The sequence below is a fragment of the Lutra lutra genome, chromosome 6, assembly GCF_902655055.1.
Source record: "Lutra lutra chromosome 6, mLutLut1.2, whole genome shotgun sequence".
Classification (NCBI taxonomy): Eukaryota; Metazoa; Chordata; class Mammalia; order Carnivora; family Mustelidae; genus Lutra; species Lutra lutra.
This window is the reverse complement of record NC_062283.1, coordinates 146,590,108-146,611,968: the sequence shown is the minus strand read 5'-3', so window position 1 is coordinate 146,611,968 and position 21,861 is coordinate 146,590,108. Positions and strand designations below refer to the sequence as shown.

At 46.1% G+C, this 21,861-nt stretch overlaps 1 protein-coding gene across 4 annotated transcripts in view; it reads right to left on the bottom strand.

The window, feature by feature from the left end:
* SLC22A3 (solute carrier family 22 member 3) overlaps window positions 1-21,181 on the bottom strand; it is a 91,758-nt gene extending 70,577 nt beyond the window's left edge. For 2 of the 4 annotated variants that reach the window (XM_047733207.1, XM_047733208.1), the window contains exon 1: window positions 20,650-21,178. In XM_047733207.1, the coding sequence (XP_047589163.1) occupies window positions 20,650-21,060 (411 nt within the window). In that variant the 5' untranslated portion in view covers window positions 21,061-21,178. Of the gene's footprint in view, window positions 1-20,649 lie in introns of all 4 variants that reach the window. The other 2 variants (XM_047733210.1, XM_047733206.1) reach the window with 2 other exon arrangements.
* Window positions 21,182-21,861: the final 680 nt, after the last annotated feature.

Sequence of the window (21,861 nt, the reverse complement as noted above, 5' to 3'; positions counted from 1 at the left end):
CACAATCTCAAACACATAAAAAAATGGTTCATGAATCAAGTAAAGGAGGCTTGTCCCACAGTTTTAAAAAATTACTGATATAAAATGATATAAACTGGACGATGCAAAATATAATAAGGTCTCTGACACATGCAAACATTAAATATTAGATATTAGATATTAGATATTAGATATTAGATATTAAACATTAGATATTAAAGCTAGGTCTGACTCAACCTTAATTCCTGCTAAGTGAAGCAATCCCATTTTGATAATTCAGAGCAAGTGAGGCAAGTACAGGTTTAGCTTTGTTTTCTGATCTTGTGTTGGGTGAAGAAAAGTCCTCTTGTCACCTTATGACAGTTTCTGGACTGGCGAAGCCAGAGAGTTGTTCTCCCCAGGCTATTTTCTCTAAACTGCCCCCTCTTTTCTGGAGGTTTTCATGTAAGCAACAAAATAATTGTTTTGGATAAGAAATTATGAATAGTGCTCTTTCACTAGCTATAGGATTTCACAACCCCTAGTAAGTGGGCCTTACTGAGAAGGAATCTAGTGTTTTCTTCCTTTGCTGAAAGCCTAGTCTTATTCACATGCTCTAAGTTTTTGCAATTTGACTTGTTTCTCAGCAATCCTATCAAGTTGAACAATAACAACAACAAAAACTGCGGTTAATTTGAATGATCTACATTCATTTGCTCATCAATTTTAAACGTGGCGGTGACCACAATGTTAACTTGGCTTTATCTCAAACGTGGCGTGACCACAATGTTAACTTGGCTTTATCTCTACTTTAGCACTGACTTCGGCAAGAGAATATCTCAGTTAAGAAATGTAAGGAGCAATAAATGTCTCTCCTTTCAAGGACTTTGTGTAAGGCAGTCCCTGCTTTTCAACAACTGATTTTCTAGGCAGAGATTTTAAATATATGATTGAAATCATGCAATAGATTCATACTGATATCCCAACTTGATACTGTATATACGGATATCCTAACTTGATACTGTAGCATAAGCATTTCCACATTATTACTTTGTAAACACAGTTTTATCATCTCTGTCATAGTGTATCAAATGGGTACACTGTGTTTATCTAACCATATCCCCTCCTATTACACAACCAAGTTGTTCACAGGTTTTCATTTTTTATACCTCTTGTGAATCACTTTTTCTGCCTGTAGAGCACCCGAGGTGCCCCACTGTCCCAGCTTGCTGGGGACTCTGCCAGATCCAGCACTGAAAGTCCTACGTCACAGGGAACCCCCTCAATGCCAGGCCAACTGGGAGAGCTGGTCACCCTAGGAGAGCCCCAGGTGCAAACGGTAGAACAAAGTAGGGGCTGGAATGCAGATCACAGTATTACAAGGGGAAAACCCCAGAGTTTCCACAAGAAAACTGGGGGATCCAAGGCAGCTCTCTGCAAGGAGGCCGGGGGGTTGGGGAGCAAGGGAGTCTAACAGGAAGTTGGGCAAAAGATGGTGGCCGGGATCTACCACACCCAGGTTTGGGAAGAGAGAGGCAAATATCCAGTGAGTAGGGCCCCACTAAGGTTTCAGGACAGCATCTGTGCAGGACCTAATGATCTACAGGTCTCGGGATTGACTCTCTCTGCACCCCTCCTATCTTCTAGGCTCACTTGCCTCCTGACCTAGCCCTGTGGGAGCTCTGACTGCCTGATGCAGGTTCCCTCTCCCAGCTCCTGGCCTCCTGTTCTTGCCCTATACCTCTGGTCTTCAACCTCCAAGCTACACACTCCCTCTGTCTGATAACCTTAAAGCCTGAGCAAGTTAATGCCTGCAGAGGGAAACTGACCACTGGGAGGCAGGAGCCACTAGATAAAGTCTTGCCCTTTTCTCTTTCAGTGCTCTCTGTTCCCCGCTTCTTGGCCTGGTTCTTGGGGACAGGTGGCACATGGCTTACAAGATGTAATGGTGAGGCGGCATACTCCCTTCCCTACTTCACTCTCCTTCCCCCACTTCTGTTCCCTGGCTGTCCTAACACATTAAATAGCGCATACCTTCGTCTCAGACTGTTTTCTGGGCAACTCAGAGGTACCAAGACAGTCCCTCACTGAAGAACCAAAGACAATGAAAGAAGGGAAATTAAAAAGGAAAGTAATGACAGGCCAGAACGTCTTGTTTCTGGAAGGCCTACAGATTTGCCTAGTCACAGGACTTTGAGAACCCAGTTCTCTTGAAGATTTTGAACAGTATCTTCTCCCTTGGTCTTCCTAAATAGGAAGATTATATGATCATGGAAGACAAAAGCAATGCCTGGAATTCTATATCTGAGAACACATAAAAGCATAATAAAAACTGTGGATTAACTAAAAAGCAATGTTGGGACTGCCACTACTAGACTTGATTGAACTGTTACATTTTATATTAGGCTTTTGAGACGGACACCGAGAGACATCTTCCATGTGATGTGTTCAGGAAAGGCCTTCTGTCTGCCCCAGTGGTCTGCATCTGGGGACACAGCATCTCCCGGGGACCAGTGAGTCCCCTCTGTCCTTCACCAGCGCTGTCCCTGATCCCCACAGGTAGTCAGCTCTGGGGGACATGTCAGGCCAGCTGTCACAGCAGACAAAGAGACCTGCCGTTTCAGGACACTTGAGACATATTTAGTCTCCAAGGTGCAAATCTATGCAGAGGTTTACTTTCAGTGATGTTCCATGGTGTCCTGAAATTTAACAGAGAGAAACTGAACAAACTTTAGGAATAGTGAGTGCCCAACACTGTCCCAAGAAAATGTCTTCTATACAAACACATGTGGGCCTGACACTTCACACTCCGAGTTTTAAGACACTTTTAGTTAAATTGGTTGTTTTAATTAAAATGTAGAATTTTAGGTCGGGAACGGATCCTGGGGAAGATTTATCCCGTGTTTCTCTGAACAGAAGAACTCTGGCTCCCTCAGAAAACAAAACAATCTTAACCACCAAAATAAAATTGGTAGAAGTAGAATTACTCTGCTGAAAGAGGTGGGTATGGCAAAGCCAAAGATCAGACAAACACAGTTTGCAACAACCCTAGCGAGATCCCATCTAGATTTCTAAGTTACAGGCCAACCCATCCAACAGGCCAAGGGCCAGGTGGTTTCTAAGGAATCTGTCTTACAAGACCCCCTCAATGTCTTTGGCAGAAAAAAACATTTCCTTTTTTACTCCCTTGTGTCTTTTGCAAGGGGAACCCTCTTACACTGTTGGTGGGAATGCAAGTTGGTGCAGCCACTTTGGAAAACAGTGTGGAGATTCCTCAAAAATTAAAAATAGAGCTACCCTATGACCCAGCAATTAATTGCACAACTGGGTATTTACCCCAAAGATACAGATGTAGTGAAAAGAAGGGCCATATGCACCCCAATGTGCATAGCAGCAATGTCCACGGTAGCCAAACTGTGGAAAGGGCCAATATGCCTTTCAAAAGATGAATGGATAAAGAAGATGTGGTCCATCAGAAAGGATGAATACCCAACTTTTCTATCAACATGGATGGGACTGGAGGAGATTATGCTGAGTGAATTAAGTCAAACAGAGAAAGTCAGTTACCATATGGTTTCACTTACTTATGGAACATAAGGAATAACACAGAGGACACTTGGAGAAGGAAAGGAAAAATGAAGGGGAGGAAATCAGAGGGGGAGATGAACCATGATAGACTGTGGACTCGGAAACAAACTGGGGGTTTTGGAGGGGATAGGGGCAGGAGGATGGGTGAGCCTGGTGGTGGGTATTAAGGAGGGCGCGTATTGCATGGAGCACTGACTATTGCACATAAACAATGAATCATGGAACACTGCATCAAAAACTAATGATGTATTTTATGGTGACTAACATAATACACACACAAAAATAGTCTTAAGGGAAGAAGGTTGAGTTGATTATAAGGTATTTTAGTCACTGGTTATAGAAGACCCCTATCTTATTTTATAGATTGATTCCATTTTATTGCTATTCCTATTTCTGTTCCATCCCCACAAAGCAATCATCCTGCTCTGTTAAGGTGTATCTTTTATTTGTCTTCTTGTAGAATTGATCCTGTTTTATACGCACACACTTTCAATTTTATGTAAATGATATTGTATCCTATACCTCACTCTGTTTCTTACTTTTTATTCTGCTGAATGCATTACAGGCCATCCGTGATGCTATGTGAACATCTAACCCATCATTTCTGACTACTGCATGGGGTATATCCACTGCATTTGACATTCCCTCTCTCCCAGATCACTTCCAACTCTCTGTCACCCAAGTAATGCTGCAGAGAACATATCTGACTCCGGATGGATGGATGGATGGATGGATGGATGGATGGATGGATGGGTTTGAGAATTTCCTTTGGGACTTATGCACTGGAGTGGAATTACAGGATCACAGTACACATATGTGGACACCTGATTGGCATCAGTAGTTCTGGACTATTGTGGAAAGTAGCTGCACACACCCTCTAGTAGTTACCCTGCAACACTTGGCATCGCTGGGCTTTGCAGTTTCCAACAGGCCTAATGCATGTAAAGTGCTATCTTGTTTGCGTTTTTGTTTCTCTGATTATGAATGGATCTGCATTGCTTCTTATGCTTAATGGCCTTCAGGGTCTACTTTCACGAAAACTGTCCATACCCTTTGTCAGTTCTTCTATAAGACTTGTTACCTTTTTCTTGTTGATTTATAGAAGTCCTTTTTATACTCTAGAGACATCAGTGAAACTCTTGTCGGTTCAGACATCAAAAATATCTTTTCCAATTCTCCCTTCCTAGAGCTCCATATATGGGGCAAGTTACTTAATCTTCCTGTTTCTTATTTTCCTTCCCTACAAAGGAATGTGCATGAGGATTAAGTGAGTTGGCTATTTACTATGTTTTAATGTTTTTGGTAATTAAGTAAGGAAAAAATTCTAAGCAGGAAGGTGCATTAATAACTATAAGGTTATATGTAGTATATTACAGTATGGTTTTGTATCCCTATTGGGAATTACGCTACTTTCATGGATTAGATTTTAGTGTCTATTCAATGTCAAGAGACTGGATTGCTTAATATATAAAGCAATTTAGTCCAAATTCACCTCAACCCCAACCTGAATCCCAGTATTTATGATTACTACCCCCCACCATGGTCGTATGCTCTTTTCCTAGTCTGCAGGAGGTTGGGGAATACTCTTTTGGTCTTTTATCTCTGAGGCCACTTTCTCATGACAGGACAAGCAAACTGTGATATGAGATAGCGACTGAAAACTGCCCAAAAATATGAGGCAAATTTTTCTTTTTTTTTTTTTTAGATTTTATTTATTTATTTGATGGAGAGAGAGAGAACACAGCAGGGGGAGCAGCAGAGGAAGAAGGAGAAGCAGGCTCTCCACTGAGCAAAGAGCCCGACACTGGCTTGATCCCAGGACCCTGGGATCATGACCTGAGCTGAAGGCAGATGCCCAACCGACTTAGCCACCCAGGCACTCCGAGGCAAATTTGTCTTACTGACCTGCCGGGAAAGTAAGCATGACCCACACTGGTACATTCCAACACAACCCTCTTAGGGAACCTTTACTGTCCATATTTAGTGAAGGATTTCTGGTGCTTACAAAAGGCAGCATGTGATGGAGAGGGCTTCATGTTATGATGCTTTAGTTCTTCTCAAAACCCCTCACTCAAAATGGGGCCAGGGGAGGTGGCAGTCAGTAGAGTTGTGTGCATGGCTCTGAGTGACCATGCACAGTGACCTTCCTCTCCCCCCAGAGCTATATGGGACCTAGGGAACTGGCCGCTGTGGACAGGTGCCAGGCTGCCATCCCACACAGCCAGAGAACCAGAGAAGAAGCACTTTCTAGCCTGGGGCCGGAGGGCTGCAGTGGGTAACTCTGACCATCTGCCTACGCTCACCAGAGACTCTCCCTGGGCAGCAACCTGTCCTGTGGGAACACAGAACACACCAGTTCCAACAACACAGCTCAAGCCGTCACTTGCCTCCAACAACGCCTCCTACCCACAAACAGCAACAAATAAAACAGTCATAACTTCAATCGGGAAAGGTCTTTTACATAAAATGCACGTTAAACCAGCCTTGGATACTGCCAGGTTTTCTGCCCGTGCCCTGTTTTAGGGAAGTTCAAGACCCCAGCCCAGCAGTTCTCTGCTCTGTCTGCAGCAGCCCGTGGAGACTGAGTCACTCTGGGTCCCGCAACCCCAGCCCAGACCAGGCACACTCAGGACTTGGGGGCCACGTTTAGCGACAAAGAGTAAGAAGGAGGGGATGACGTGGGCTCAGGGCCTTCCCTAAGCATACCTAGACGGGGGTGGAGATTGTCAATTCCAGGTCAAGACTGGAACAAGGAGCCCTGGGAAGTTTTGCCAAAGCTGGTAGCTCTGACCTTGTACTCTGGATCTTTCCTTGGTCTTTATTACTAAGTCCCAGCTATAGCAGCTCCAGACAGTGGATCCCTGCCATGTCTCTCAGTGCTGGAATCTTGGTGGCCTGACTAACAAAAGCTTCCCTCGGACCTACACGTTTGTCATCCCCTCTAATTCCCAGACCCAAGCTGTGTCTCAGCGTCAATTTCCTAAGTATCTGTCATCAACAACTGGTCACTCAGTGCTTGGGAGGGAGGGGCTGACAAGGGGACAAGCGTTCTGCCCGCATGAAGTGTATAAGCCTCCCATCAATGGCACACAACAGCTAGTATTCCCTTTTGTAAGAATCCGAGCTACAACATCTCTAAGAGCAACCTGCCCATCTTCACACAACCAGCAAGGTGATGTTCTCACCCACTCATATGCCTTAGAGATAGGCCTCACTAAGCCCATTCAGATCTGAAATATGATCATTTCTTCACAGAATTTTGCAACCATAAATGGTCATTATCTAAGCATCTATATAGCAGTAAATAAGAAGGCAATCCCATGTGCTTTGATAACACATTTCAGTTGGTTTCGTTTAAAATCAAAATTCTTCTGTGCATGCCTTATACACATCCATACCAGATAGGGGTCACAGAAATCCTATTAGGATGCTGCGTGGCCAAGAAAAGGAGGCCCCAGATCAATCACCTCATTACAAAGTTACTAGGACAAAAAGAACTTCTGTGGGGTAGGATCTTGGAACAAGTTCCTTTACACTACAGGAACTCCAAAATTTCTTTCTTTCTTTGACTTTTTAAAAGTTGAGGCCACATTAATTTTAGTTTCAACATAATTTTCTCTTCTACCCTGGATAGTTAATATTTTTAATTATCCCTATGACTTCCATACAAGCATTTGTTTTGAAAACACTCATTTGAAAACAATGAAAGGGAACTAATTTCTCAATAGATGTCTGCAAAACATTGATTCTAGAAAATCATCCCTAGTAAATGCACACACTGTTTGCTCCCACACCTTTTCAATTCTCCTAAATGTACTACAATCCATCTTCGGAAGAGGAGGTCCTGGCACCCATCCCTTCTGTTTGTGTCTCCGAGGCTTTGGCTTATGGCGTCCCTCCCTGGGGGCTGGAGACACACACGCTGTCTTTCATCTTGTGCCGTGGGCCGCACAACGCGTCCAGTTGGCAGGAGCCCCATGAAATCAGAGCCACCCTGTGCGTACGTGGGACCTAAGCAACAACTGAGAAAGGCGTCTGAGACATGAGACACTGTCAAGCGGAGAGGATGAGGAGAACACGTAAGACAGGAGCTGTGCTCCTGTGGAAGCCTCCATCCCGCTCCTGGGAGGGGGTCTGGGTGGCTTTAGGGACGCACTGTCCAGGTACCCAAGCACATCATGGATGTCTTGTCTTCTCTCGGGAGGGGTGCACTACCCCTCAGCCTCCTTAGCTCATGAGGAGGTGGCCTATGATTCCAGAATCGCGACAACACCCCCAGCAAAAACTTTCAAAGCCTTCAGATTTTGTTAAGACCCAACAGCCTCATGGGTCCTATTGCCTAAGAATCAGGGCTAGTAATCTCTTTCCCATCCTTACCTGCCAAGGCCTTAGCTTCCTCTAACTTCTATAGAGACCTTACTCGGGCCTCTCAAGCCGGGCATTACTGGACTGATGGCATTTCATAGAAAACCACCATTTTTCCAAAACCTGCCTCTATGTTATGCAAGCAGTCATAAAATACACTTTCATTCCGTAGAAAATAACACAGCATCCCATACTATGAGATGCTCATTTAAATCTTAGAGGTGAAACTCTTATTTCTGCATTATGAAGTCAAGAAAAATTAACAATTCTATCTCAAAACAGAACTGCGAAAATGGCTGACAGCACCCCAACAAGAGAAAACTCCCTGATCCTTTGGGTGAAGAGAGCAAGAGTGCTGGTTTTCTGTCATCTGTATCCGGGAGGGAGTGTGCATCAAACACTCATGTTCTTTGAAACCTCCGAAGCTGGTCTCATAACTATTTCTAGAAAACACAGACTCCCACTCTTATTTAAGCTTTTATTACAAATAAGAACAAGATAAGTAAACAAAACCCAGAAAAGAAATGTTATATTCCCCCTAAACCTTGTCAGAATTTCTTTAAAATACTTAAATGTTTTAACATTTCGAGCTTTCAGTGTTAAGTTTAATGGTTGAGTGTTAATGATCAGATAATTGAGGCCAAAGGCTGTGAGTCTGGACAGGTTGGTGAAACTCCGGTTCATTTTTCCATATTACTGTCCCCACTTCTGGCCCCAGGGATAGTTGTTAAAATGGAAAGCCAGAGACCCACCTGTCAGTTGGTTATCTCCTCTGCTCCTGCCTTACAGCAATCCTACAGGGTGTCACTTGCCTCCTGAGACAGGATCTGACAGCATCCTAATCACCTTCGTTTCTGAAGTCCAACCTACCTCCCTTGGGCATTTTCATTGTGTGGGTGGCCCATGGCATGCCCCCCTCAGATTCCCCATGAGGCCCCAGGGGCTAAAGTCAAGGCGAAAGAAGGCAGGATGGGCATCTGGTCCAGAGGGAAGGGACACACATCCACCGCAGCCCTTCTGCTCCTGCAGACATCACTCACACCACACTTCCTGTGCCCACCAGGAAGAAAGGTGCCCTGGGGGGGAAATCCATCCTGATTTCCAGAAACTAACACCTCTAGGCTTTAAGTTAGCTTCATTCCAAGACATGTTCCCACTCTTGTGTGAATATGACAATGGTGAGCTCAGGGTCAGGAATTAAATACATCAGGGACCCGAAAGTGAATTTGGTTGTAGAATGACCAGGACAGAGGAACCTTGGAAATCTGTTGACAGTTGACTGCTTTCCTCTGGAAAGGGAGCAGAGGTCCTGCTGATGTTGCCCACTGTCCCTAGTCACTCACAGTAAACCGAGATGGGGCTCTGAGTCTTGGACCATCTTAATTGAGTAATCAGAGGCCTCAGTCCAAGCTTTTAAAAATATCCAACAATAATCATTATGCTTATTCCCTGACATTCATTTTTAATTTCCCCTAAACACAGTTTTTGAAGTTATATTACTGAATCAATCTTATACTTCGAATGATGTGCTTCACAGGACCCCCACTACCTGCAGAATTTCATACAAGAATTTGTGAAAATCATGTCTCTCATTCGCCTTACTAGCCCTTAAACTGCATCCCACAATGCTCTTCTTGATTACCACACAAGTGCCAGCCCCAAAATTGCTTTGTTTTATTCCAAACACAGAACAGTCCTTGAAAACCCATGTTATGATCTCTCAGCCAGACACCATGGCACTGACCACATCTGTCGTTCCAAAAAGCTCCATCAGGAACCTTAAGGAACTTTGCCTTTTCCTCCTAGAGGAGAAATAAATTTCCTTCCTTGGCTATGGGTCAACAAAGGAAAAAAGGAGGGAGAGTGTTAGAAAGGTTTTACTTTGTTCTGAGAGGTAAGCAGTGTCTGCCCGCCTCTTCCCCCCTGCCCCCGCGCCAGCTTTGGAGGGCTTAGCACCTGGTCTCTGAGCTGTTGAGAGCCAGGCCCCTGTATGCCCCTTGCTGACCTGGGCCCTGTGCCTGTGCCCAGAGGCTTCTGGAGTGTGGCTAGGTTGAAGACACAGATGTGCCAAAAAGTGCCAGGACAGCTGAACACATAGCCTTTTCTGCACAGTGAACGTCAGCACATAACAATTAGGGCCCCAAAGAGCCAACAGTTCTAGTCCCTGGTTCCTTCCGTGTTCCAGGCTACATCCCCCAAATTAGGATTCTGGGGACAAGAGACAGGGGCAGGGGTACGGTCTGCTGCCCCTCTATTCTGGGTGGGGGTTGGGGGGAAGAGGGCAGTTTCTACAGGGTTGTGGCCCCTGAGGTTTTGCCAGAAATCACGGGTGTGAGGGGAAGCCCATATGTACAATGTTATTCATGAAACAAAAAACATTTCGGAATAAAACTAGTGAAATTTGTGTAAGATCCTCACTGAAAAAAACAAAACACTGCTGAGAGAAACTGAATTACGCCTAGGAAAATGCAGCAATATATCGATTCAAATGATATCAAATATATCACATTCAATATATCAAAGTTGTTAAAATGTCCATTTTCTCTAAATTAAAACATAAAAGTACTGTGAAAGAGAAAGAACACGCAGCAGCCCTGTTGCGGGGAAGAGGTTATTTTAATCTATGAAGGTCAATTTCAGGGTGGGCTCAACCAACGTTATAAAAGGGGTCAAATTTGTCACTTAACCCTTTTCACACGGACTCACTAAATGACCCACAAAAAATTGTCACACACCATGTCATTTCATCACAAATACTTACTGAACATGGTCTCCGTCCTCAAGAAACCTGCAGTCTGACAAGGGAGGTGGTAATGAACACAACCAGCAGGTGTCTGGGGGAGGGGTGCAGGGGGGGCGGGTAGAAATTATGAAGGTACTTCTGGAACACGTAACTCCTAGCTGCATAATGGAATGGCCATGGGGCGCCTGGGCGGCTCAGTCGGTTAAGTGTCTGACTCTTGGTTTCGACTCAGGTCATGATCTCAGGGCTGTGAGATCGAGTCCTGCATCAGGCTCTGCACTCAATGCAGAGTCTGTTCAAGGTTCTTTCCCCTCCCCTTCTCACCCCCTCCACTCCTCCCCCTGCTTGCACTCTCTCTCTAAAAATATATTTTTAAAAAGCTTGAAAAAAAATGGAATGGCCACATGGAGAAAGAAGAAAGGTATTTTGAGAAAAGGAAACAGCATGTTCCAAAGCCTGGGGAGAGCAGCTGGACATGTCCCGGAGGGGCTGGAGCACTGGGCACTGAAGAGGCCAGGGGCCTGTGGGGCCACAGACGCCCATGGGCCAGGACAAGGTGGCCTCGTGACCAGACCAAGGGGAGGATTGTCTTGAAGGAACAAGCTTCCATACCATTTAATCAGGTACATGCAGCCTACAGGAAATACACTCAAATGTTGTATTAGTCAGAGTAGGCTCACTCTAAGAGTTGTAACTAACAACCCCAAATCTCAGTGGTTTAATACCAGAAAGTTTACTTCTCATTAATTTCCCATTCCCATGCAGAGGCGCTGGAGGGGAGGAGGACAGGGACTCCCCTTCCCACAGGCTTTCAGAAATGGATCTCCTTCTATCTAAGGACTCCACCACATTTTAGGGCTTCAGCATTCTCTGCTGGCAGGTGAGGGAAGCAAGGTAGAGAGTGGAATTGCCAGAAGGAAGGCTGTCTGGCTGTAGGCCTGACAGCACTCCATATTACTTCTCCCATCTTCACTGACCAGGACTCTGTCTCATGACCCACCAGCTGCAAGGGAAGCTGGGAAATACGACCTGGCTCTGGGTCAGGAAGGAAAAATGCAGGGTATTCTCTGCCCCAAGAGCAAATTAGTATCCAAGAGAGGCGTTTTGTTTTGTTTAAATATTTAAGGCAAGTTAATTTTGCTAGATTTGAGTTCAGCAAACTACAGCCCCAGGGTCAGATCTGACACACCACTTCCTCTCTCCCCGTTACCCCTACCCAGCTCAAGAGTCTGTACGTGTTAATAGAAACCAGTACTTCTGCACATGACTTCTGGCCAGGCACAATGACAGGCACTCTGATGCAGATGTCAGACCAAGCACCGTGGTAGGTGTTATTACTTCTGTTCTAGAGCTGAGGACACCAAGGCTGAGGCAGGTTCTGTGACTTGCCCTTGAAGTTGAAATACACAGGAGCTGACATTTAGGCCCAGATCTACTGAATCCCAAAGACACATCAAAACATATAGACAGGGACGGCTGGGTGGCTCAGTTGGTTAAGCTGCTGCCTTCAGCTCAGGTCATGATCCCAGCGTCCTGGGATCGAATCCCACATCAGGCTCCTTGTTCTGTGGGGAGCCTGCTCCTCCCTCTGCCTCTGCCTGCCACTCTGTCTGCCTGTGCTCGCTCTCTCTCTCTCTCTGACAAATAAATAAATAAATAAAATCTTTAAAAAAAAAACATATAGACATATATCAATGTCTTGTCTGTTAGATATCTCACTTGGTTGTGCCCCTGCCTCTGTGAAAAGCTCCACTCTACAGTTTGCCAAAACTCGCTGGGAGTGTGGTTCAGCTGTGGGCACCCTACTCTCATCAATTACAGGACTTTATGGTCAGCCGCATCTGACCAGCCCATCTCTGATAGCTTCAAGCTTTCTGTAGGTGAACAGCAGCATTTCATCAGATACAATCTGGGGCTCCTGCCTTCAGGTAAAGAGACGATGCTTCTGTCCCAAAGTCTACAGAGTGAGTTCAGGGGAACCGGCACTTGCTTCAGTCACACATAAAGCAGTTCCACTCACGACATTCTCATCACGCTCCTCATAAAGAAACACCCAGTGCATCTCCACGAGTTCCCATGGACCACCTGCATGGGCTTTATATGCCTGTGAAAAATGAAGATGTCCCAACCCCACCTCAATCTTTTTATTCCAACTCTCTGTGGGTGGGTGCCAGGAATACACACCAACCAGTGCTCCAGAAGGCATTTAATAAATGGCTACAGGGAAAATGATAATGAAGACAAGAGAGGGAGAGAATGAAACATCCTGTTCCTCATATACTCCTCTCCCATTCCTCCTTGTCCTCTGAGGTTGAGGTCAAGGTCAGTGCCCATTCTGCCTTGATTTATATTCACTCAGAAGGTATCCATTCACTACACCTATCACCTCACCTCACTGGTGATGAAAAATAAGGTTCAGCATAAAATATAATTTGTGTTGAATTACTGGTGTTTCAGGAAGTGGGGGAAGACCACACACCTCTGATAAAAATAAACAAACAACAGTGACAGATTCAGCTGTTGTAAATTCACCCAGGAAGTCTGGAAGGGAGAAAATGATTCTAGATCAGTACTGTCCCCCAGCTCCTTTCCCCCAAAGGAAAATCCTCTCAGGTTTCCCAAAGAGATCAACCACCTGAGAGCTTACAATCAACAAACACCAATCACAAAACATATGACAAACAGCAAATGAAAGATTTAGAACCCCAAGGGTTTCAAAGTAGTATAAGTACCAGATACAAAATTTAGAGTAATCATATATAAAACACTTAAAGAAATTGAAAAATGGGCAAGAAATAAGAGACTACCAATAAATGGCCAGGCATATTTGATAGATAACAAATATAACTTCAACAAATGAGAAAGATAATTGTTGAACTACAAAGTTGAGTGGATGGATTAAATAGCAGAGCTGATACTGCTGAATATGAAGGCAGTATTCTAGAAGGTCTGAAAAAACATCTCAATGATACATATAGATAAGGAAGTGGAAAATATGAGGGAGACATTAAAAGTCATGAAGGATAGCAAAAGAAGGTCCAACTTATGTCTAATTAAGGAAAGAAGAGAACAGGAAAAGGGAACACAGAAGAGACACTGGCTGAGAATTTCCCAAAATTCAGTTAAAGGTAATACAACAATTGGTTCATTCAATGACTATTTTTTGGATGTCTATTATGTGCCAGATGCCTTTTAGGGCAATATGCACCAATCTGGGCAAATAAAAGAAATATCCACTTAAATACAACCTCAGCAAAAAGGACAGTGAGACTGACAGCAGATTTTTCCAAAGCAAAATGAAAGCTGTAATACAGAACTAACATCTTCACAGGGCTGAGGGAAAACAGTTGGCAACATGGAATTATTTTCCTAGCAAAATCAGTCTTTCAAGAATAATGGTGAATAATAGCCAGCTTGGTCAGTGGAACATGTGACTCTTGATCTCCGGGTTGTGTGTTTGAGTCCCATGTTGGGGTAGAGATTACCTAAAAATAAAAATTTTTTTTTTTTAAGAATGAGGAAACAAAGACATTTCCATATAAAAAACAATTGAGAACATGGACCACCTAGAGATATGCACTAAAGAAAAATTTTAAAGATTTATATCAAAAGGAAGGGGGAATGGAGATATTGTATAAAATGATGAGCAGTGTAAACCCAAGCATGTGTGATCTACACAGAGCCCATAAATTAAGACTTAAAAGAAAGACCTAGGATATTGGCCTCAAATGCCTGTGATACACGAGGTGAAAGACTGAGTGAAAGTGTTGAAACTTCCTAAATTGTTGAGAAGATTGCAGTATTAAATTTAGGTGCTGTTAAGTAAGCATAGTAAAATGTCAAGGATAACCACTAAAAGAGCTGAAATAAAGGATCTAAATTCCAAATAAATAAAGGAACAAGATAGAATAAGAAAAACAAATTGAAAAATCATTTTTTAAAAGATTTTATTTATTTGACAGAGAGAGATCACAAGTAGGCAGAGAGCCAAGCAGAGAGAGAGAGAGGAGGAAGCAGGCTCCCTGCCCAGCAGAGAGCCCGATGCGGGACTCGATCCCAGGACCCTGAGACCATGACCCAAGCCAAAGGCAGAGGCTCAACCCACTGAGCCACCCAAGCAGCCCCTGAAAAATCATTTTTTAAAGGGAGGAAAAAAAGCATAGAAATAATATGTATAATAGAATAATATGATATGAGAAAAATATGAGAAATAAAATATGAAAAATATACAAAAATAATATATAAAATTCTATATATTATATAATATGAAAAATATGAGAAAAATAATAGAACAAGCTCAAATATATCAATGAATAAAATAAATGTAAAGAGACTATGTGTATCAGTTAAAAACAAAATCAAGCAGCAATGTCTACAATAGCCAAACTATGGAAAGAACGTAGATGTCCATCTACAGACGAATGGATAAAGAAGATGTGGTATATATACACAATGGAATACTATGCAGCCATCAAAAGAAATGAAATCTTGCCATTTGCGACGACGTGGATGGAACTAGAGGGTATCATGCTTAGCGAAATAAGTCAATCGGAGAAAGACAACTATCATATGATCTCCCTGATATGAGGGAGAGGAGATGCAACATGGGGGGTCGAGGGGGTAGGAGAAGAGTAAATGAAACAAGATGGGATTGGGAGGGAGACAAACCATAAGTGACTCTTAATCTCACAAAACAAACTGAGGGTTGATGGGGGGAGGGGGTTGGGAGAGGGGGTGGGGTTATGGATATTGGGGAGGGTATGTGCTATGGTGAGTGTTGTGAAGTGTGTAAACCTGGCGATTCGCAGACCTGTACCCCTGGGGATAAAAATATATGTTTATAAAGCTGTAAAAAAAAAAAAAAAAAAAGAAAGAAAGGATGAATCCCCAAGTTTTGTAGCAACATGGACGGGACTGGAAGAGATTATGCTGAGTGAAATAAGTCAAGCAGAGAGAGTCAATTATCATATGGTTTCACTTATTTGTGGAGCATAACAAATAGCATGGAGGACAAGGGGAGATGGAGAGGAGAAGGGAGTTGAGGGAAATTGGAAGGGGAGGTGAACCATGAGAGACTATGGACTCTGAAAAACGATCTGAGAATTTTGAAGGGGTGGGGGGTGAGAGGTTGGGGGCACCAGGTGGTGGGTATTGTAGAGGGCACGGATTGCATGGAGCACTGGGTGTGGTGCAAAAATAATGAATACTGTTATGCTGAAAAAAATAAAAAAATTTATAAAAAAAAAAAAAAACAAAATCAAGCTATATGCATTTTATAAGAGATACATCTAAACTCTTAGAACATGGGAAGTTTGAAAGGAAGGGGAAACAAAAGATACAACAGGCAAATATTAACTAAAAGGAAGCTGGAGTGGCTACATTAGTATGAGACAAAATAGACAGCAAGACAATATACTTCACAGATTTTAGACAGGGTCTCCAAACACTGATAAAAGGTTCAATTCACTATGTAGGTTACAAGCAAAATCTAAATTTATAGATACACACACCCAATAAAACTGTATGTTTTATTAAAACTATATGTTTAAAAGTATGTAACTTTTTAAGCCTGCTGGAGATAGGGGGAGGGACTGACAAATGCATAACATAATGGCTAATTCCAATACTTGTTAATCTCAACAGACCAAGCTAATGGAAAGTTAATTAAAATCTAGAATGTTTTAATAGCACAAGAAACAAGCTTCAGATACGGGCGGTCTGTAAGCCCTGCCCCCAATAGCTAAGGACTGCACATCCTTCTAGAGCACCACAGAACATTTATGAAAACTGACCTCTTAAAGGCCAAGAAGCAAACTTCAATGGAGTCCAAAGAGGCAGCATCACAGACCACGTTCTCTGACACACCAATGCCAAACTGCAAGGCAACAACTAAAAACGCTTAAAAAAAAAAAGTCCTGGGCCAAAGATGAAAAAATAACGGAAATTACAAATACCGAGAATAGAATAATGATTGAAACCTGCATTTCAAAACTTGTCGGCTATGGTCAAAAAAGTACACAGAAGGAGATCTATAGCTTTAAATATTTATGCTACAAAAGAAGAAAGGCTGAAAATAACTGAGATATGCATCAAACTTCCATTGAAAGAAGCATACCAGAAGTCAATGCGGGAAACAAGAGCAAATAATAAAGAGGAGAAATTAATGAGATAAAAAGGAACAGTGACCTATGTGGGTCTCAGAAGTAATGATGAAGCAGATGTCCTCCTGGTGAGGTTGATTGAGCAAGAAACGAGGGAGTCCCCAATAATAACCAGCAATAAAACCGGTGCTGAAGCAAGATCTTTCTCAAGTGCCCGGAGCACAGCAGAGAATGAGCCCAGACTAAAACATGGGCCTGGAGAGACTTTCCACGCTTGACATTCGGGGAAGAGAGGATGCTGGCACCTCTGATGTCCGTGGGTTAACTGACTGGGTTGGCCCTCTGCCGTGGGATAGACGAGTTAGAGCAAAGCAGAGACACGTGAAGCCCTACAAAGCCAAGCTGCCCCCACTCTCTCCAGTGTGGCAGCCTCTTCCCTCATATGGGCGTTCCTTTTACTGCGGGGGGGAAAATGACCTGGAAAGGAAAAATGAGACTGATTCAGACTATTTTTAAAAGGTGCTCTGAACCCAGGTTCACTGAGGCACTAGGGAGAAGCTCTTTTTCTTTCCTTCCTTCTTTTTTTCCTTTTTAAAAAATTTCCATTTATGGCATACAAGCAAACATTTAAAGTCCTAACATCCATTTCAAAGACTCACTTCTAGGCAAGGAACTGAAGTGTGCATGTGGAGGAGGCTCAGACTTTCCTGCGTTCTGTCACGCTCTACGCTGGCCAGCGTCTGACAAGCACTCAAGGCTGAGACGCAAACATTAGAAAGTCCGCTCTGAGGAAGTGACCTATCAGTGAAAAATCTACTGCCTCATCTTGAGCAAGAGAAGAAAGTGAGGGGCTGGACTGAAACAGCCCTGCACTAGGCATTGACTTTGACTTCATTCCTTGGAGCTGTTTCGCTTTGTAAGATGGAGAAACAGTGGGGCGCCTGGGTGGCTCAGTGGTTTAAGCCGCTGCCTCCGGCTCAGGTCATGATCTCAGGGTCCTGGGATCGAGTCCCGCATTGGGCTCTCTGCTCGGCAGGGAGCCTGCTTCCCTCCCTCTCTCTGCCTGCCTCTCTGTCTATTGTGATCTCTCTCTGTCAAATAAATAAATAAAATCTTTAAAAAAAAAAAAAGATGGAGAAACAGTGGGTGAGTTTCAGGTGCCCATTCTGTAATGTTCATGTTGAGAGGAGCGAGACATTCCTGGCTGGTCTGGATGATTATGGCTGACTGTGCTCCTCCTGCTACGAAATGAAATACAATGGCAGATTGGCCAGAAGAATGAAGTAAATATGAAGGTTCCAAATGATTTCCTGCAGCTTCTAAAGTGCGAGTGCTTATTTTGCGTGGACTCGTCCCCAAGACTTTGAGCACTACCTAGAGGAACAGAGAATGATTCACCCTCATGACCCTTGGATCTCAACCCATCTGGGCCACTTAGAAGGTCTGGGACTCTGGCAGGTCCTTCCACATCTCCTGACTCAGGTACCTCTTCTACAAAGCTAAGACAATGATATCTCCCCCCACTGGTGCAAGGACGAAGTGGAATAGCCATATGGGGACATTCTGGAACCTGGTCTGCCCTTCCATCTTCAAAACTCTCACAATTCACCCCCTTTCCATGATTAATATCTTAATCTTTAAGTCTGTAGAAACACATTGGGTACAGTGTGAACCAAAGACAGAAGTAAAGTTCCTTTAATCCCGACGGAATATGAAAAAACAAAAACTAAATGGACCATCTTCAAAACCAAAGCCAGTGAAGCGAGAGCCAGGCAGAACTCTGAGAGAGAATGAGTTGCTCTGAATGGTTGTATTTCCTGAATGGATGGCGGGGGAGGGGGTTCTCCTAAGAATCAAAGCATTAAAAACAAACAAACCAGAAAAAGTGACCAATTTGGGATTTAAAAAAAAAATCTCTCCAGCATACTTCAAAGACGTGTTGGTGGCCTTCAGCAGTGCATGCTGAGTATCATTCTACTTCTCCTTGAAAATTTTTATTCTTGTTCTGGGCACCCTGAGCAGCCATCCAGCTATAACACCGGTGGCATCTGTAAGACTATAAAGGGCTTAGTCCAGCCTCTGATTTTACAGATGAGAAAGCTAAGCCCAGAGAGGTTAAGTGACTCAACCAAGCCACACAGCTAGCTGCAGAGAGTACCACACCAGTTCTCCTGACCTTCCACTTTCCGCATTGCCTTTTGGGAGCCACTGATCTTCATAAGACCACCTGTCCCTCCTTGAAATAACCCCAGGTCACCTGAAACAACTCCAGAACCCCAGAATATTTCACAAGTTCCAGAATATTCCAGGCACTAACTCACAGATTTCTATGTCTCCCTTCTCTGATGTCCAGGGATCACACTGGCTCACAGAAACCCCACTTGAGCGCATATGCGTTTCGCTTTGAGGGCTCATTTTATTCTCTGAGGTTTAAATGTCTTCAAAAATCCGGTGTCCTCTCTCCAAGACTTATCTTCTAATTTGCCTGGGAAGTAAGCACTAAGCAGCCAGGCTAAATGGGATACCAGCAGCCATCGGACAGCTCGGAGGAAGTACTAGGGATAATGCCCGGTCCCACTGTAGTCCACATCCTGTCCATTTCATCTATGAAATCCCTAACCGCAACCCCACATAGTTTATGAAGCAGTAGCCATCATTACCCACAGATCAAGTAGAAATTAAAGTACCCCGAATACACAGACACATTGCCTGGCTGGGTGGCCACAGGTTTTATCTCGACACCACTTAGCATAGGGCCGTACACACATGGCACTATAGAACATGCATGACCTCAAAGATCTAGAATCCCAACACCAGAGAGATGAGGTCACCATGAACAGTGATGAAAGAGGCATCGCTAACTTCATATCTAGAGTTTTCCCCCTTATTCAAGGAAGTGCTTAAAAAACGTTTATGACAATAACTGAAGATAAAAATGTTTCTTTCCTAATTTGCCAGAGCACATTCAATCATTTTTTTTAGGAAATTAAATTGATCTCTGATTGCCCATGAAGTTCAAAGAAACTTATCGTTCCTGTGACCCAGCCTCCGTGGAGACAGTCCCCACAGCTAAGGCACAAAGATGAGGAAGAAACTACCATCCCAGCCCAGCTTCGGCCAAGGCTGAGCAGCTGCTAACCAATGCGCTGTCGTCCCAAACACAGCCAGGCGGCCACCGCTGGGAAGGGGGAACTGCCTTGTAAGGCTTGTAGCCCTTTCTGCTGCCTTCCTGTAATTTACTAACAGGAAAAAAAAAAAAAAATTAAAATTAAAACTCTTCATTGAAACCCACAGCTTTCCCAATTTCTCTCAGATGTTGCTCTTTGCCCCAGAGCAGTTTTGCTAAAATCATGCCCACGGAGAGTCTTGACCTCTGTCCCCGTGCATTTCTGATCATCTTTTGGGCAACCAGTTGACGTTCCGCCCTTCCTTTACCCCCTGAAGACCACAGAGCAATCCGGCCTGGCCCAACCAAGTCGCTCGCCCCAGGGGCCGCGGGTTTCCACCGCGAGTCGGACCGTAATTTCCCACTTTTGCACAAACCCACCCCGACGACAACGTCCGTCGTACGGGACGCTCGGGTGCCCTAGGAGGTGCGTGCGAAGCATCCGCGAACTTAGCACCTGTCCCCACCTGTGGTTCACACCCGAAACCCAAGCATCTCTCCGTCCGCTCCCTCGCAGAGGGCAATCAGCGACAGGCGTTCCCCGGGCCTGTTGCGCGCGGCGCTTCGAGAGCGGGATGCACCCGGTCGGTCCCCAGAGGCCACCAACACGTGCCAGCCTCCCCCGGCCGGCCGCGGAGGCCGGCTTCCCGCCCTCGCCGCGTCCGGGGAAAGAAGGGCGCCGTCCCGTCGGGCGGGCCCCCCGTGCCCACCCGCGCCCGCCCGCTTACCTCGCTGACGATGGTGGAGTGGGTCTGGGCGTACCGCCAGCCGCCCCGGCACGGCACGAGCGGCGCCGAGCGGTTGGGGAAGGCGGCGAGCGGGTCGGCGCAGCTGAGCGCGTCGGGCGCGGCGCTGGCGTTGGCCGCCTCCAGCAGGTACCGCCGGCAGCTGCCGTCGCCGCGGTGCTCGGGGGGCGCCGTGCGGTTCCACTCCTCCTCCGGGCTCCAGCCGCAGCGCTCGGCCAGCGCGGCGGCGCTCGGGCCGCGGCACCAGTAGCGCTCGGGCTGGCTGCCCAGGAAGACCACGCCGACGAAGAGGAAGGCGAAGGTGACGCCCGTCAGGCACAGCAGCAGGAACACGCGCCGCTGAAAGCGCCCGAACTCGCCCGCCCTCTGCAGCGCCTCGTCGAAGGAGGGCATGGTGCGCGCGGCCGGCCGCCGCCGGGCCCGACTCCGCGAGCGCGTCCTGCCGCCGGTCGCCCGGCCTCCGAGTGAGCGCGGGCCCCGCCGGCCGCCGCCTCACCCCTGCCCTTCCCCCCCCACCCCCCCTCCGCACGGCGCTCCCGCCTCACAGCCCCGGGCGCCGCGCCAGCCGTCGCCGGCCCTTCGGCCCCCGGGGCCCTCGCGCCCGCCGCCCCCGCCTCCCGACCTCGGGCGCCCGCGGCGGCCCGGGCGGCACTCCCCGGGGACGCGGCGGCGGGGTTGGGGTGGGCGCGCGGCTGTGCCCGGGCGGCGCGGCCTGGCTCAGCGCCACCGCGCGCCGGCCACCCGGCCCGGGACTGCGAGTGACGGGCACAGCCTCCGGCCTGGCGCGGAGCTCCATTCGGTCCCTGCCAGCAGCCTGCTCTGCGCTCCGCCCCGGGTCGCGCGCCCCATCGGAAAGTTCCAGGGTCACCCACGACTTTCTGGGCTCCTCGGTCGCGGCCTCTTTGGAGGTCTCGAGGGCAGCGGGGGGGGGGGGGGGGGGATGGGAGGACGGGGGACGAAGGACGTGCGCTCCGGGTCCCGCTCCTGTGCCCCGGGGACACCCCCTCCAGCCCTCCAGCCCTCAGTGCTCAAAGGCCGCTTGGCGACCCATTGCCGAGCCGGATCCAGGCGGGGATTCTGGTCACATCTAAGAAGTCGCCCAACTTTTGAAAAGAGGCAGCTGGGAAATCTAGAGTTTAAGCCTCTCGTTCAGATTCAAAGTGAAAAGGGACCTCCAGAGGGAAACAGGTTTCC